Source organism: Giraffa tippelskirchi, chromosome 10, assembly GCF_054371585.1.
Source record: "Giraffa tippelskirchi isolate mGirTip1 chromosome 10, T2T-mGirTip1v1.2.pri, whole genome shotgun sequence".
Lineage (NCBI taxonomy): Eukaryota > Metazoa > Chordata > Mammalia > Artiodactyla > Giraffidae > Giraffa > Giraffa tippelskirchi.
The window spans coordinates 92,774,271-92,789,759 of record NC_137284.1 but is presented as its reverse complement, the minus strand read 5'-3'; the positions used below and the strand labels follow the sequence as shown (position 1 = coordinate 92,789,759).

Genomic DNA, 15,489 nt, shown 5'->3' with positions numbered 1-15,489 from the left:
CCTCTGTGCTAGGGGCTCCAGGAATCTGCCTGTTGACAGCAGGCCTCCTGAACAGGTTGCAAGGTGTGCCTGGAGACTCCACTTGGACCCTTTGCAGGCACCTGTGCAATCAACAACAGCTCCAGGCACATCAGCTGGGAACCCACAGTGGGATTTAACAGACAGCCTAACTGAATGTAACAATAACACCAACAGTCTCTTTTGTTGAGCTCTTCCTCTGTAGGAGCTGTGCTCTGCCCCTCACATACATTACATACGTTTCAACCTTTTAACAAACTGCGGGGAAAAAATGTCATTTTGCAGATAAAGGTGAAGGAACTTGAACCAAACCTATATATTCAAAACCTTTATGCTTAACCCAGTACTATACTTCTTCCTTGGGTAATTCTCCATGGTCTCTGTGGGTTAGTTAGGAAAAGATGGACAGAAAAACAAAACAACAAAGAAGACAGATCAGCTATCCCAGTCCTCCCTTCTGGAGAGGAGCCCCATGAATCTACAAGATTTGTCCCTGTGCTTTCCTCCACAGCTGGGATCTTTGTGGCTACCTTCCGTTTACTGAGTCCTTTACTTCAGTCACCTCATTTGCTCATCACAGCTGGCTTCTGCTGAATGTAGAAAGTGGCATGGTGTCCTTTTTATTATAGATGAGGAAATGAAGCTATCTTTTTGAATTCTTGTAGGTAACCCCAAATGTATGTTTTTGAAACAAGCTTTTTCTTTTTTCTTTTCTTTCCTAGAAGAACACAAACAGAACGGGCAGGATAAGGACTCTTCCATAACAAGACTCTGAAGCCACTTCCAAACCAATGCCTGGCCACGGGGCCCCACCCCAGCCAGAGGAGGGAGGGGAGTGGGCAGTGGGGGAGAGTGTTTCCTGTGCCCTACCTGTGGCTCTGGCTTTCTTCTTTTTTTAATTGACCAATTTTTAGTTTTGAGGAAAAAAGAAAAAGGCAAAAGAACGTGAATTTGAGATTTACAGAAAACAAGTACCAGTGTTTTGTTTCTGTTCTTTCATTTGCCATGTGTATACCTTCTTCCAAGTTTGGAGTCACTCATCTAGCTTCTGATGCTGCTACTGCATCATTTTGCTCCAGCCATAAGAGCAGACATTGCAGAATGTCTCTTCCTGGTTGGCCTCGTCTGAAACTCTTGAACTTGAGCACATTCAGTGCTCCTTTCCTTGCTCTCTTCCATCCTTCCCTCCCATCCCCTCCTACCTGCCACTATCTGGGTCCCCACTGGCCATCAGAGGAACAGGCTCTCATACCTCCCCTCTGGACAGCGTGTTGATGGGGGAGGGGCTTTGCTGGGGAGCAGCCTGTGTTTGGGGAACAGAGAGCTGGAGGGCGGGCCAAGTGTCCCCATCAGGTTTCTAGGGCAGCAGAATAGCAGGAACCAGATGCAAAGTTGAGAACAGCATTTAATGATGGGGCTCGCTCAGTACCACTATGCAGCTTTGCAGCTCACAGATGTACTGGGTTAGGGACGGGGGCAGGAACAGGCCTACAAGGTTGCAGGAAGAATGGTGTGGAGGCAGGAAAAGACATCTTCAAAAGGTGGTGGGATTTGGGTTACTGTGATCATCTGAGTTTGGTAGGCCTCCATGCTACACAATCCTTCCCAGAGCACCGTGTACAAGGGCACAAAGCCGAGCAAGTCACCGGGGGGTAGGAATTCCAGGGAAAGGGGCACAAGACCTCAGGAAGCCACTCAGGAGGAGGAATGGTACCCAGGGCTGTGGAAGTTCTCAAGCTGCCCTCTGGGGCTTGACAAGAGGAGAAAAGCAGGGCCAGAAGAAAGGGCTTGAGGGAAAGCTGCTGTGGAGGGTTAATTGCCAACCCCCTGTTGAGGATAAATACTAGCATTGCCCACCCACCACTGTGCCCTTGGCCAGAGGCCCCCATTCCAACACAGCCACCCAGGAAAGAATGGTAAGGCCACCACTTATGGAGAAGAGCCAGAAGGGAGAAGCCGGAGGCCTGCAGCTATAAAACTGTTCACACTGGAGTTCTGAAAGAAACGATACCATAAGCTCTAATTGGGAATTGTAATCAGGAAAGAAATTCCCCATATAAAATAGGTGTTCTGTGCTATGAATCATGTAACTTTGTGTACAGTATAATGGAAGAGATACTAGGAGTTTTTGCTTCATCCATAAGTCAGATATGAATGCCAGTTTTGCCGCTGGATGTAAACCCTCATCCCTACCCTAAAGTTTTCCTTTTCTTTCCCATTCCCTCCAAACCCAAAGATCAGACTACTGTTAAATTTCACCATATGATTGGATTTTGCAAAGACGGGAGGCAAACGGAGTGATTTGCATCAATGGAATTGCACTGACAGTGTTTCTTAATAGGATTACTAAAGTTTTTAATATAAAATGATTTTTTTAAAAATCAGGAGTTGATATTAGGTACTAGGACATTAGTTCAGATGAATTCATTTTTATTTCTACAGTGTTAAAAGTGCACTTATATGCTGGTTTATTTCCATCTTGGGAAAAAGAGACTGCAAATTGAAGGGAAGATTGTTACTTTTTCTTTTTTAAAAAAAAAAGGTTAAGGCAGATTTTAAGACTTATAAATGTTTAAGAAATTATAAACAAGGTTAGACCCTTTGAAAAAAGTTTAGAAGATATTCTTAAAGTAAATTTTTATAGTGTTAATTTTGTAATAATTTATGTTTTACTATATTACAGAGCTAACTGACCAGAATAGTTTCAGAAACAATATGAAACTTAGGAAAGTTGAAGCAATGTTTATATTTTTAAAATGTTCTTTGAATTATGTTTTTATTGTACATTTCTTCAAACTGAAAAGTATGTACATATCTTTGTTATTTTTGCACAATTTTTGTCTCGTTCAGTTTTAGAAGTCTTTTTTTTTTTTTTTAATAATTTATTTTGAGTTGTAATACTTGCAGGAGTGAAAACAAAAAAAATCTCAGCAACAAAATAACCCTCTGATTTACAAACTCTTACACTCAAAGAGGGAAAACAAAGGTTGAGAGATTAAGTGGCTGCTTCTGAGAAATAATGTCTCGACAGGGACTAAAGGAGCAATTCAATGGATTTTAAACATTTTAGCTCTCTACATCTTGAATTGCAAGCTGGAATAAAGAGGCTCCCCACTGAATGCTGCTTACTTGGTGAAAGACTGGCTCTGACCAAGGTGAGGACATTTCTGGAAACTGAGCAAAAAGGGAAAACCCACGGTGTTTCTTCCTTCACAGTCAGCTACAGGTTTACTTTATAATGATGTATTCAAAACTCACAGCTTGAAAAATGGAATGCAAATAAAAGGTTTTCTTTCAGTTTGTTTGGATGGAGTTCAACTGGACCAGCCTATAAAGCATTATTGGGGGAATATCCTTTGGGTACTTCTGTTCTGCACACCCCACTCAGCCCTCTCTCCTAGCCCCTTGACTGCACACATCCCCATCTGCCTGAAGATCTTGTGACTTGTCGCCAGCCATAGAGGCTCGAAAGCTCTGGTTGTTAAAGCGTAACGCAATGCATAGACCTGTCAGCCATAAAAAAAAAGCGACCTGGATAACTTGTATGCCTTCTTTTGTATCAGTGTACCAATTGTAAATAATGCTGATCAACCTTTGTAGAGAATAGTTTATACAGCATATTCTATTATTGCTGATTCTCAGTGAACTCTTGTTTTAAAAAAGGAAAAAAATTTTCTATTTACACCTTCTATTTTGTTATGCTGTCAGCCCATGGCACTTTAACAAAACTCTGTGGGTTTTATGTAGCTGGTCAGTCATGGGGTATATTCAATAACTGTTGTTGCACAGAGGAGAATTTGCACCTGCTCATTTGTCCTTTCCTACTACCAATTTTAGAACCTTTTCCAGAAATTTTGAAGAAGCATGTCCAAACATTCTAAACAAATGCCACACTTGTGGAGTGGGTTTCTTTTCTACGATCCATATTTTGTAACACTAAGTATTTTCCTTCTTTGTCCCGCACCTTTATGTATTAGCACTATCAGATAGAATTCATTCCATGCCTGTGATATTGTAAGCAGAATAAATGTCTAAAGTAGGTGTAAATAGTAAATTCTATGGCTTACAGTTTTAAAAAGGAAAGAACAAACATGTATCTATTGATACTGCCGTGGTTCAGCACCAGGCCTGGAGACATTCTCCAGTGAGCGATTGTATTTTTTTTTTTTTTTGCTTTTTTTTTTTTTTGTAACATGGCTTTGTAAATAAAATAATTTATATGTTTGTAAATCGTCGTCTTTGGGTTTTCATAAAATGTAGATTTAGCTTATTGTTTTTTATTCTTCTGGGTGTATATGTCCTCACCAGACGAGCCTTCCTGCTAGAACCCACGTTTAAGGTGTAGAAGAGAGAGTTCATCCAACAGATATTTATGGATGTATCCATAAATATTCAACAGATATTTATTTATGTATCCCATCTGTGGCTGCCTCTGAGCTAGGCACTCTGCTCAGTGATGAGAAACAGATACAGTCCCAGATGCTTTCTGAAGGCACCCAGGTAGGGGAGACGGTACATAAATACACAATGGAATGCATAATTGCAGATTGTGGCAAATGGTAGAAAGATTTGAGTTCTATGATAAAGAATAACAGGAGAAACCAATGTAAAATGGATTGAGGGGGTGGTTTGCAATCAAGGAGTCCCTCTGAGAAAGTGAGCTGAAGGCGGTGTCAGGGAGATAATAATCCCAGGCAGAGCTGAGCCACAGTGGGAAAAGTCTGGTAGATTCTTGGAGCCTAGGGAAGACAGAACAGGGACAGAACACTGTGGACAGAACAGGGAAAGGGATGGGCAGAGCAAGGAAAGGATGGCCAGAAGGTGTGGCAAGGTCACAAAAGGCTTCGTAGTTGGGATTTATGTGCTCAGTTCAGTGGGAACCTTTGAAGGGTTTTACATAAGGGCATGATGTGATCTGATCTGTTGAAGGATCTCTAACTGCTGTGTAGAGAATCCATCAGAAGTTGTTGCAAGAGACCTAGTAAGACATTGTGTTCGTGTGGTTCCAGAATGGTGACAGTATATACTAAAAAAAGTGAAGGGATTCAAGATCCATTTTACATGTTAAATTGATGAGATATGCTTAGGAATTGGATGTGAGAATAAGGAAAAGAATGACTCTATCTTTCTGATAGAGCAATTGTATTGGGTAGAGATGCCATTTCTTCAGAAGTAGAAAACCAGAGGAAGAACAGGGTTTGGGGAAAGAAACATTTCATGGAAATAAAGAATTATGTTTTGCATGTTTATGTTTGCTCATGTATGATATTACCGTGGAACCGCTAAGCTGTTACGTCAAGAAGGCATGAGAAACACATGATGGGAGCTCTCAGCAGGGGTAAGTTGGAGGCATCAATTTGGGAATCTTTGTTATATAGATGATATTTAGAGCCACAGGTATATGTGTGATTACTTGAGAGAATGTAGGGGAAGAAGAGCAGGCATTTAGAGGTTAGGTGGGAACAGAAAAGCTCACAACCCAAAGAGGAAGCACTCACAAAGAGAAGAGAGAGAACCCAACAGGTAGTTCCCTGGAAGCTAGGGCTATAGGATGCTTCATGCAAGGAAGAGTCAGCCGAGTTGACTGTTGCAAAGTGGAAGAGAGAGATGGTATTGAGTCTGAAGTACTACAACATGGAGGTCATTGGTGACTATTAATCTCCTAGTTGTAACAAATTGCTACAACTTGGTGACCTAAAAGAACATGAATTCTTTCTCTCAGAGTTCTGATGACCAGAATTTAAGAATCAAGCAGGGTTGCACTCCCTCAAAGGCTGTGGGGGAGATTCCTTCCCTGCCTCTTCTGGTTTCCAGTGATGGCTTACAATCCTTGGCATTCTTTGGCTTATAGACTCATCACTGCCATCTCTGCCTCCTTCACGTGGCTTTCTGCCCTGATTCTCCTGGGTTTCAAGTCTCCTATGGCCTTTCTCTTATAAGGACATCTGTCCATGGACTTAAGGCTCACCCTGAATCCTGGATGATATCCTCTCAAGATACCTAACATAGTTACATCATTTTTTCAAATAATTCATACTCAACAGGTTCTAAGGGTTACAACTTGGACACAGAGTGACCATAGCAAAGCAGGTGTGATGAAGTGGAAATGGCAGGAGATTGAAGGACATTGAGTTGTGTAGACAAGTCTTAAGAAGGTTAGAAGGCACAAGGGAGTGTTTAGATTTTGTTTCTTGTGTTTTTCAAGGGAGAAGGGTCCAGATTGTGATTCATATGCTGCTGATGCTGGGACAATAGAAGGGAGAGGTTGAAGAAGCAAAAAAAGGGGGTGATTTTTTTTTTAAGATTTTTTTGATGTGGAGCATTTTCCAAAGTCATGGAATTTGTTTCAATACTGCTTCTGTTTCAAGTTTTTGTATTTTGGCCACAAGGCATGTGGGATTCCAGCTCCCCAAATGGGGGTCAAATCCACACCCCCTGCATTGGAAGGTGAAGTCTTAACCACTGAACTGCCAGGGAAGTCCCAACTTTTTTTTTTAAAAGGAAGTTTTTGAAAAGGCAAGAGGAAAGTGAATTTGAACATGGGTGGAGGTATTGGCTTTTGTGGTGCACAAAGATCAGCCAAGGCATATTAAAAATTTTAAGAGCTTATCTGTGCAAAAATGGGATTCAAGTCAGGCAGCACCAAACCAGAAGTGGTTAGGAGCTCCACCAACAGGAGCTAGGGAGAGATTTTTATAAAGAAAGGGTGGAAGGAAAGTATTGATTGGCTATAGCTTAAAGCCTTGTTGGCTGTTTGTGATTGATTGTCCCTAGCGTTTTGATTTTGTAACCTTGAGACATTTACAGACTTAGGTTCTGGTTTGCTTACATAGGTCCCAAGGGCATTAGAGCATCTCAGTCTAATGGCCTCTTTGTTTAATTAATTTAACAGTAGTCAGGGGGACACTTCCTCCAGGGAAAAGGGGAAGAAGTCAGCTAGATTCACTGCTGGCAAGATGAGAGAATCCCCATCTGATAGCTTCCACTTTCTCAGTGACCATGGGCAAGCCAGGTGTGCCTGAGATCTCAAAAGAAGTTTGAGAAGAGTAGAGAGAGAATGAAATAGTTACTAATGAAAGTGAATTGCCACGCAGTATTGACAGCATATTTATGATTCCTGATCAAAGCACAGCCCTCACATGGAGATGACAGTCTTAGAGAGTTGTTTGAGCACACCAAGGGCAGAGCAAGGCCCTTTGGAGTCAACACTCTCAGGCGAACCATGGTGCATTTCTTGTTTTGCCTCAGGCTAAAGTGTGAATATTTTTACTATTGTACGGAAGAGAAAAAAAAAAAAGGAATCCCATTGACTTTGCACATAAAGGTATAACTGAATTATCCATAGACATGAAATGTCAGTGTAGTGCTTCTAGCACCAAAGACATCATTTATCCCTTGGTTCTGAGCTTCGTCTGTGACTGGCTACCCATCACTGATCTGGCCTGGTTGACTTCTAACTTCATTCTGAAAGGAGCCTAGACATCCTGGAACTCTGAGAAGGCTCTCTCAAAATTAGTCATAAGCTTGGAGAATCAATGTGAAAACAGGAAGTAATCTTTTTAAAATTTATGTATTTGACTGCTTTGGGTCTTGCATCATGTAGGATCTTTCCCTGAAGTGTGCGCTCTACAGTGTGCAGGCTCAGTAGTTGTGTCCTGCAGGCTGCAGTAGTTCCGGTGCTTGGGCTTAGTTGCTCTGTGGATGTGGGATCTTAGTTCCCAACCAGGAATGGAACTCGTGTCCCTGCCTTGCAAGGCAGAGTCTCAACCACTGGACCACCAGGGAAGTCCTGGAAGTAATCTTGAAGACCCTCTAATGCAAGGGAGGAAACTGAGACACAGGTCAAATGAGGTATCAAGAGCACACAGCTGGGCTGATGGGCAAGCCTGTCCTCCCTTCAGTCTGGTTCTCTTTCCATTGTAGTTCCTTGCCTCCTGTGGAAATAAACACCTACAGATGTTTCTTCCTAAGCCATTGTAGATATTTCCATAAAGGTATTTTACAGTTCTGTGTATCTCCTAGTTGGTTTACTCAGGTCTCTGGAATTTTACAATACTACCCTATTTTTTCTCCTGTTTTATTTTTTCCCATTAGTCAATAACTACTTGCCTAGTGGATTGTCTCTTGCTTCCTGATCTGGGGCTATTCCAGAACATCAGGTTTAAGGTATCCATGTCGCTGAGTGAAGTTCCAAGAAATGTATTTCAATAAGTTTATTTTCTCTTCATTACATCTGCATAAGCTGTCCAACTCGAAAAGTAAATGAGGAAGGTGTAAAGAAGCTGAACGCCTCTAACACCCAGTCAGTCCCAGACAAGTCTGAATCATTGAGAATCATGCTGGAAGCCAATAGTTCAGAGGTGCTGCATTCATTGTGACAGTTGAAATCACAAATCTGATCTAAGGTCACTAACACTGGAAGAGGTCTCTCAATTTTAAAAAATTCTGTAACTTTTCTGGGTAGCGCCTTTTGCCTTTGAACACTTCAGTAAATTTTTAATCAAAGCAGCAGCAGCCTCACAAAAGCGTTTGCATCTTCAGGTACCTGGGCTGGCTGCTTACTGGGAAGCTGCTGTGAAAGTAGGAGCTCATGGGCTCTGTGTTAGGGTTTTCGTTTTCTCTCCGCCCACTTCACCTGTCTGTTTGATTTCCTAGCGGGTCTTATCACTAACCCCTTCCTCTACCCCCGACCCCAAATCTCTCCAGTGTTCCTGAATAAACCAGATACAGTGTAGGGGGACGCAGGGAGAGGGTAACATTTCTGGCACATTGTTGGAATAGGGTAAAGGCAGAGCCTCATAGAAGTGAAGAAAATGGAGAGGAAAACATGATTCTGGAGCTTTTCCTTTGGAAAGAATAAGATGCATGTTTTTGTTTCTGTTTGCAATTTTTACAAGTTTTTTTCTGTCCAGCCCAATAAACTGAGAAGGTTTGGATCCGGACTAGATGCATAGCACTGCGCCTGACTGGAGGCTGGAGGGCACACTAGCGAGGGTACCTCCTGCAGTGCTCACCTTCCAGCACTTGGAGGATGTTCCTGCCAGGTCCATGCTGAGCCCAGCATTGTTCAACATTTTAATTAATGAATTGGCATTCTAAGTAACCTTGGTGAATTAAAGCCATGAATACAAACAGATTTATAGAATAGATGTTACCTTTGGGGGCACAGGGGAAGATTCTGATGCTAGAAATGTTCTGTATCTTGACCTGAATATAATCGTGGGTGAAATATTTATCAGGTTGTGTACTTAAGATTTGCTCATTTTACCATGCACTTTTAAATGTAAAAGTTTACACACAAACAGAAAAGGTAAAGGGCAAACTTGGAGCGATAATTGTCTTTGCAGAAAGAAGAAAGTTAGCAGGTGGTTTGAGGAGAATACTAATAAGAAGCCCATTTTCTCCCCAGATCCTCCAGAGGCAGTAGGCACCTCAGAGGAGGGGTGCACAGTGGGTTGAAAATAGGGAAGAGGGGCTTGAAATCTCACATGAGGTTGTCAGACCCCTCGAGCCCCCTTCACCTCCCACATGCAGCCAAGTGGCTATTTTCTCTCAGCCCTAGCAGGAGACTAAAGGGTTATTATCTGGAAAAACTCAATTGGAAGCCAAGATTCAGGATCCACAGAGACCGGTCCAACAGAGAAAGTTGTCTTGGGGTGGGATAGGGGATGAAATGAGGCAGAAGATTGTCTCTTCTCATCACAAATTGTAGAATTTTAGTTTGATACAAAATTGTGTGTGTATGTGTTGCTTTGATATTTTTAAATTTTAGGTAAGTATATTGTCAGGACGCCTACACAATGATGAAATATATGGGAGCCATTAGATGATCTCACTATTGTGTTTCCAGAGTACAGTGTTTGGCTCTGGGCTTGGCAGCTTATAAACACTGGAATTAGGACCAGAGCAAAGCGGTCAAAGTAATCAAATATAGTTGATGGCAGTGAATAGTTGTGGAATACACTGTCCTAGAGATGGCTGAAAATGGAATGCCTGGGATGGCATTTTAAAAAAACAATTCTCCTTCATAGAGGGACTTTCCCAAAGGCGATCTTGTGCTGGTAGAGTTTGGCGTGGATTACCATGTGGGTTACATTGACATGCTTGTTTCTTTCATTCAAAAAACATCTATATCTCATGTTTCCCTGGACTTCAAATTTATCTGTAGGATCCTCTTAAAGGACTGTGTTGTTCAGTGTTGTTTGGATCCTATAACAGTAGCAGGCGTATTGTTGGCATACAATAGATGTTTGCTGAGTTAAATGATGGAGTGGCGTGCTGATGGTAAATGTTGAACATCCAGCTTAAGGGGTGGCAGGGGAAGCATTTGCTGATTTCTGTGGTGTTAACACACCCACTGTGAGTGAATTCAAGCTACCAGCATGACCTCTCTGAATGCAGAAGGAGAAGAGGAGTGCGTATGAGCCCCCGTGAGCCTGGGCAAACCAGCTCCAGTGTACAGTGACTTTGGCCAATGCAGAAGACATACTCATGACCAGCAATACTATTATCAGTTCACATTAAACTACAAGAAATAATCTAATCCGTTAGTCAGGCCAACAAGGAGAATTTACTATCAGTTGGAAATAACCAACATTCAAATCAACAATTTCTTACCATTTTTCAGTTTTGTTTTAAACTTATTCCTGCTTGAAAAGGGCACTGAGGCAAAGTGGATACCTTAGTTTCCAAAATAATATCCAAGCAATTGTGTTTCTTCTATAAGCAATCCCCACTCTGTGGGCTGTGCTCCAAGTGTTTCATTTGGAACCTAATATTTTCCTCCACTTAAATATAAAATCAAGGGTGATTAGGTTGCAGGACAGCCCACAAAAGCCCATAGATTCCACAGAGCACCTGAAGTCTGATGTCAGTGCAGGGGTGTTATTTTGAGAAATGTGTCCTCAGTTCCAACTGGGGAAGACAGGATTATATGCTGCCTGGCTGCTATCCCAGCCATGAGAGACCACTTCCTGCCACCCTGCCATCTGCCAACTGCCAGGAGAGTAAAGACTTCTGGCCTGTACCCTGAGCAGACTTCTAGCTCTAAGCCATACCTGCACTGCTCTGACATCAAGAAAACAGCTAAAAGGACAGGAATTCCCCTGACAGTGGTAGTGGTGGTAATGGTGTGGGGGGGGGGGGGAAGAGGGGTGAACTGATTATGTGTTCCACATCTTTTCTCATTTAATCCTTGCAATAATTCTATGAGGTTGGTAAGATTATTACCCCCATTTCACAGATGAGAAAACCAAGTTTAGAGAGGTCAAGTAATTTGAGCAAGATCACACAGTTAGTAAATGAGGAAGCCTCTTGGTAAAGGGTCCTTAACTCCCCAAGTAAGCTGTGTAAACAGATCCTCTGAGGTTATCCCTCATACAAATAATTTAGAAGCTCAAAGAATGTTGTTCCTAAGTTCTGTTCTGGGCCTCAATTTGATGGACCTAATGAAAGCTTAAAAAGAGCTAACTGGTGTGTTGGGGGCTAAATTTAGGCTTAGGGTATAATGTGACATTCGGAAATGCAGAAGTAGCCTCCCAAATGAAACGGAACAGAAAAAAGAAGAATTTGTGTTAAAAACTGGTGAGATCTGAAAGAGGTCTATACCTGAGTGAACAGTATTGTATCAATGCTGATGTCCTTGTTTAACAAAGACAATGTTCTACGGTTATATAAGACATTATCATTGGGAGGAGCTGAAGGAGGATACACTGGAACTCTTTGTATTACTTTGCAACTTCTTGTGAATCTTAACTATTTTAGAGTTTAAAAAATTTTTTGATGAAGTACTGTACATGGTATACCAAAGCACCAGTTATCCCAGTCTGCCGCTGGGACCCTTCATACTGTGGCCACGCTGTTGATATTGTCTACATTTTCATGTTTTGTAAAATGAATTTAAATTACTGTTTCAAGATGTTTTTAGCATTTTTGCTCTTTTTATGTCATTGAAGAATGAGAAAAGCTCCTGAGTAGATAATTGAGGCACTATCACAGATAATTGAGTGTTACCATTTCGCAAACACTGTAAGTTTGAGACCTGAGTTCCACAGAACCCTGTTTACCTGTTAAATCACAGTTGTAAAGCTAAAACAGGCACCTGTGTTTGTCCCACCTTATGCAAAGATTAATCTGATGTCACTACTAGACCATGTTCTGGTGGGTTTTTTTAAAAAAACACTTTAAAAATGCCGCTCACCAATAAAGCAACTTGGTGAAAATGAAATTATCAGGTTCTAAATTATGTGTCCCTTAATATTTGCATAAAAAATGTTAAATGCATAGTAGATACACCTTTAGTTCCTCCTACATTGACACACAGAACCAAGAATCTATAGCTCTTTTAAAGCTGCAACACAGAATCTGAAAGGTTAACCAAAAAAAAAAACCCACTTCTAATAGGAAATGAAGTAGGAACTCCTGTGGACATAGGTTGTAGACTATATTTAGTCCTGATTTCGGCCTTCTCAATTTAACAAAGCTATTAAGATAATAATAGAAAACACTCATGTAGCTCTTCCTACATGCCCGGCACCATTTTTATAAGAGCTTTACATATATTAACTCAGTCCTGAAGACATCTTCTGTAAGGTAGATATACTGTCTCCATCCTGTCCTTGGGGAAACTGAGGCAGATAATTTAGGTGTTTGGCCCAAGACCAAAACTGAGTTTTAAAGTGAGGCAGTCTGGCTCCAGAGGCCCCTGCAGGTCACTGCCTCACCACACACATGCTCAGAACATGGGTTTCATATGTTTTCTCCCTTTTCTTTAAACAGCAACCAAAACTCCTAGATGAGACATCTATAACTTGTCCCTGGATGATACTGAAAAAGGAGGGAAGGAGTTAACCCACATTCTGCCCTGGCCACTCACGTCCCCCCATTATCCCTTTTATATATACCCTCCCCCAAACGGACACACTAACACTGAGCTCTAAGTCCAAGTTTACAGGCAGGTTGACAAGTCCATCCGTGACACCAAAGCCCAAGCTCTTTATGTTAGTGGTCCGTAAATGGAGTGACCCCATAGTAAGTTGACCTGGAACATTCCTGGTTTTATGGTTGAAAGCTTCATGGTCATGGACCTCCCCACACACATAGTCCTGAGCAAACCAGGACAGTTAGTTGGTCATTGTGTGCTCTAGAAACACTTGGGAAACTATTAAAAAGTTATGATGCCTGAGGTAGCCCTCCACCCTTGTGCTCTGGCCCCCAAAGCAATTATATCAGTCTCTGGGGGGTGAGGGAGAAGACGCTGTATTTTTTAATGACTCTCCAGGAGTTTCTAGTGTTCTGGGTTGGTAGGGGCTGTGGGACTCTACCAAGCATGAGTTGGGAGCGTCGCGGCTCTCAGGACTCCTGATCAACATTTTCCAGACCTTTAGCTCAATTCTCACCAGCTGCTGTAATGTGGGATCTCAGTCCTAACTGTCCACTAGGATCTTTAATAATAAGAGGAGCCTTTAATAACAAGCAATTAAGGAATATAAAATGGCATAGCCACTTTGAGTAAACAGATTGGCAGTTTCTTAAAAAGTTAAACATACACCTACCATATGAACCAGTCATCCCACTCTTAGCTATTTACTCAAGAAAAATGAAATCCTCTGTTCACACAAAGATCTGTCCATGAATAGCCATTGCAGCTTTATTTGTAATAACTCCAAACTGAAAGGAACCCAAATGTCCATCCGTAGGTGAACAGATAAACAAATTGTAACATATGCATCCTATGGAATCTTACTCAGCAATTAAGAGGAATGAAATATTTATACATGCAACAACATGGGTGAATCCCCCAAAATAATTTTGAATTAAAGACCAAAAAAAAAAATAGACCAAAAAAAAAAAAGACCAAATAATAGACCAAAAAAAAAAAAAAGAATATATACTGTATGATTCTATTTATGTAAAATTCTAGAAAATGTAACCTACAGTTACAGATAGCAGGTCAGTGATGCCTGGCAATAGGGGGTGGGGGCAGGATTAAGGAGGGGTGAGAGGAACGAACTAGAAAGGGACGCAGGGTAACTTTGGGGGTTGACAGCTATGTTCCTTATCTTGATGGTGATTTCATGATACATACATACATCAAAACTTATCCAGGAGTATACCTTAAATATGTGCAGTTTATCATGTTAATTGTACCTCAATAAAGCTATTCAAATCAGCAACAACAAAACCACCAATATTCAGGCCCTATCCCAAAAGATTCAGTCTCCTGGACGAGGAATGGAGCCCAAGCCTCAGTACTTTTTAAAGGACCATCAGTAGCTTCAAAGGTGGTTCAAATGTGCAATCCTGGTTGAAAACCACTGCCTTGATGCCTGCCACTGGCATTACTGCCACAAACCACTAAAAGGGTTTAATAATAATGAGATGGAGGACAAATAGTTGAAGAAGTATGAGGATGATGATTCAAGAAGCCCAAATTGGCTTAAGAGATGACATCGACAGAGAAGAGCTGACCCCACTAGGTGGCGTCTGGACACTTCTCTTTAGCATGAGTTCCAGGGGAATTGAAGATTTGGGGCAGAGCTGCCTGAAGTATGCGGAGAAGGCAATGGCACCCCACTCCAGTACTCTTGCCTGGAAAATCCCATGGATGGAGGAGCCTGGTAGGCTACAGTCCATGGGGTCGCTAAGAGTCGGACATGACTGAGTGACTTCACTTTCACTTTTCCCTTTCATGCACTGGAGAAGGAAATGGCAACCCACTCCAGTATTCTTGGCTGGAGAATCCCACGGATGGCAGAGCCTGGTGGGCTGCCGTCTATGGGGTCGCACAGAGTCGGACACGACTGAAGCGACTTAGCAGCAGCCTGAAGTATGGGAGCGAGCCCTGAGCACACAAAAGCACCCAAAATTGTTGGAACAGAAAATAATCAGTGACTTGGGAAGACATCAGGAGGTCAAGTGTCATTTGAAGTTCTAGTGTCGAGGGTCAAAGAGCATGACTGTTTATTCAGGGACTGAATAACTTCTGAAGAGTAAGTAAATGAAGTTCTCAAGGAGATCATATATGTTGAGCTTCGAGCACAGAGCAGAATCCCTGTGTCCAGGACACCAACATGGAGTCCTGGGTAGATTTTTTTTTAATGTATTAAGTACATATAAGGTATAAAGAATCATAGTCCATTGAGCACCTGTGTGCCCACGACTCAGGTAAAGAAAATTACCCTTATCTTCCTCAAGATATTGCTCCACAAACCCATTCCCTTTCCTCTCACCTCCAAGGCAAATACTATGCTGAATTTTTGTGTATTATTCCCTTGTATTTCTTAAGAGATTTCCTACATAGGCTTGAATCTGTAAACAATACATTGTTTTGTTTTGTATGTTTTTTAACTATATAAATTGATTCATACTGTTTATATTCTTGAGACAATATTATGTTTTTGAGATTCATCCATTTTGTTGCCAGTAGCTACAATCCATTCCTGCAAAGCTTTATAGTATTCCATTGTGACT

The 15,489-nt window shown here is 41.6% G+C and overlaps 1 protein-coding gene across 15 annotated transcripts in view; it reads left to right on the top strand.

Moving 5' to 3' along the window:
* The window catches only part of ATXN7L1 (ataxin 7 like 1), a 255,418-nt gene extending 254,429 nt beyond the window's left edge, over positions 1–989 (top strand). For 11 of the 15 annotated variants that reach the window (XM_081535892.1, XM_081535890.1, XM_081535901.1 and 8 more), the window contains one exon: positions 741–989. In XM_081535892.1, coding sequence (XP_081392018.1) covers positions 741–782 — 42 coding nt within the window. In that variant the 3' untranslated portion in view covers positions 783–989. The remainder of the gene's footprint in view (positions 1–740) is intronic. The other 4 variants (XM_081535893.1, XM_081535891.1, XM_081535895.1 and 1 more) reach the window with 1 other exon arrangement.
* Positions 990–15,489: the final 14,500 nt, after the last annotated feature.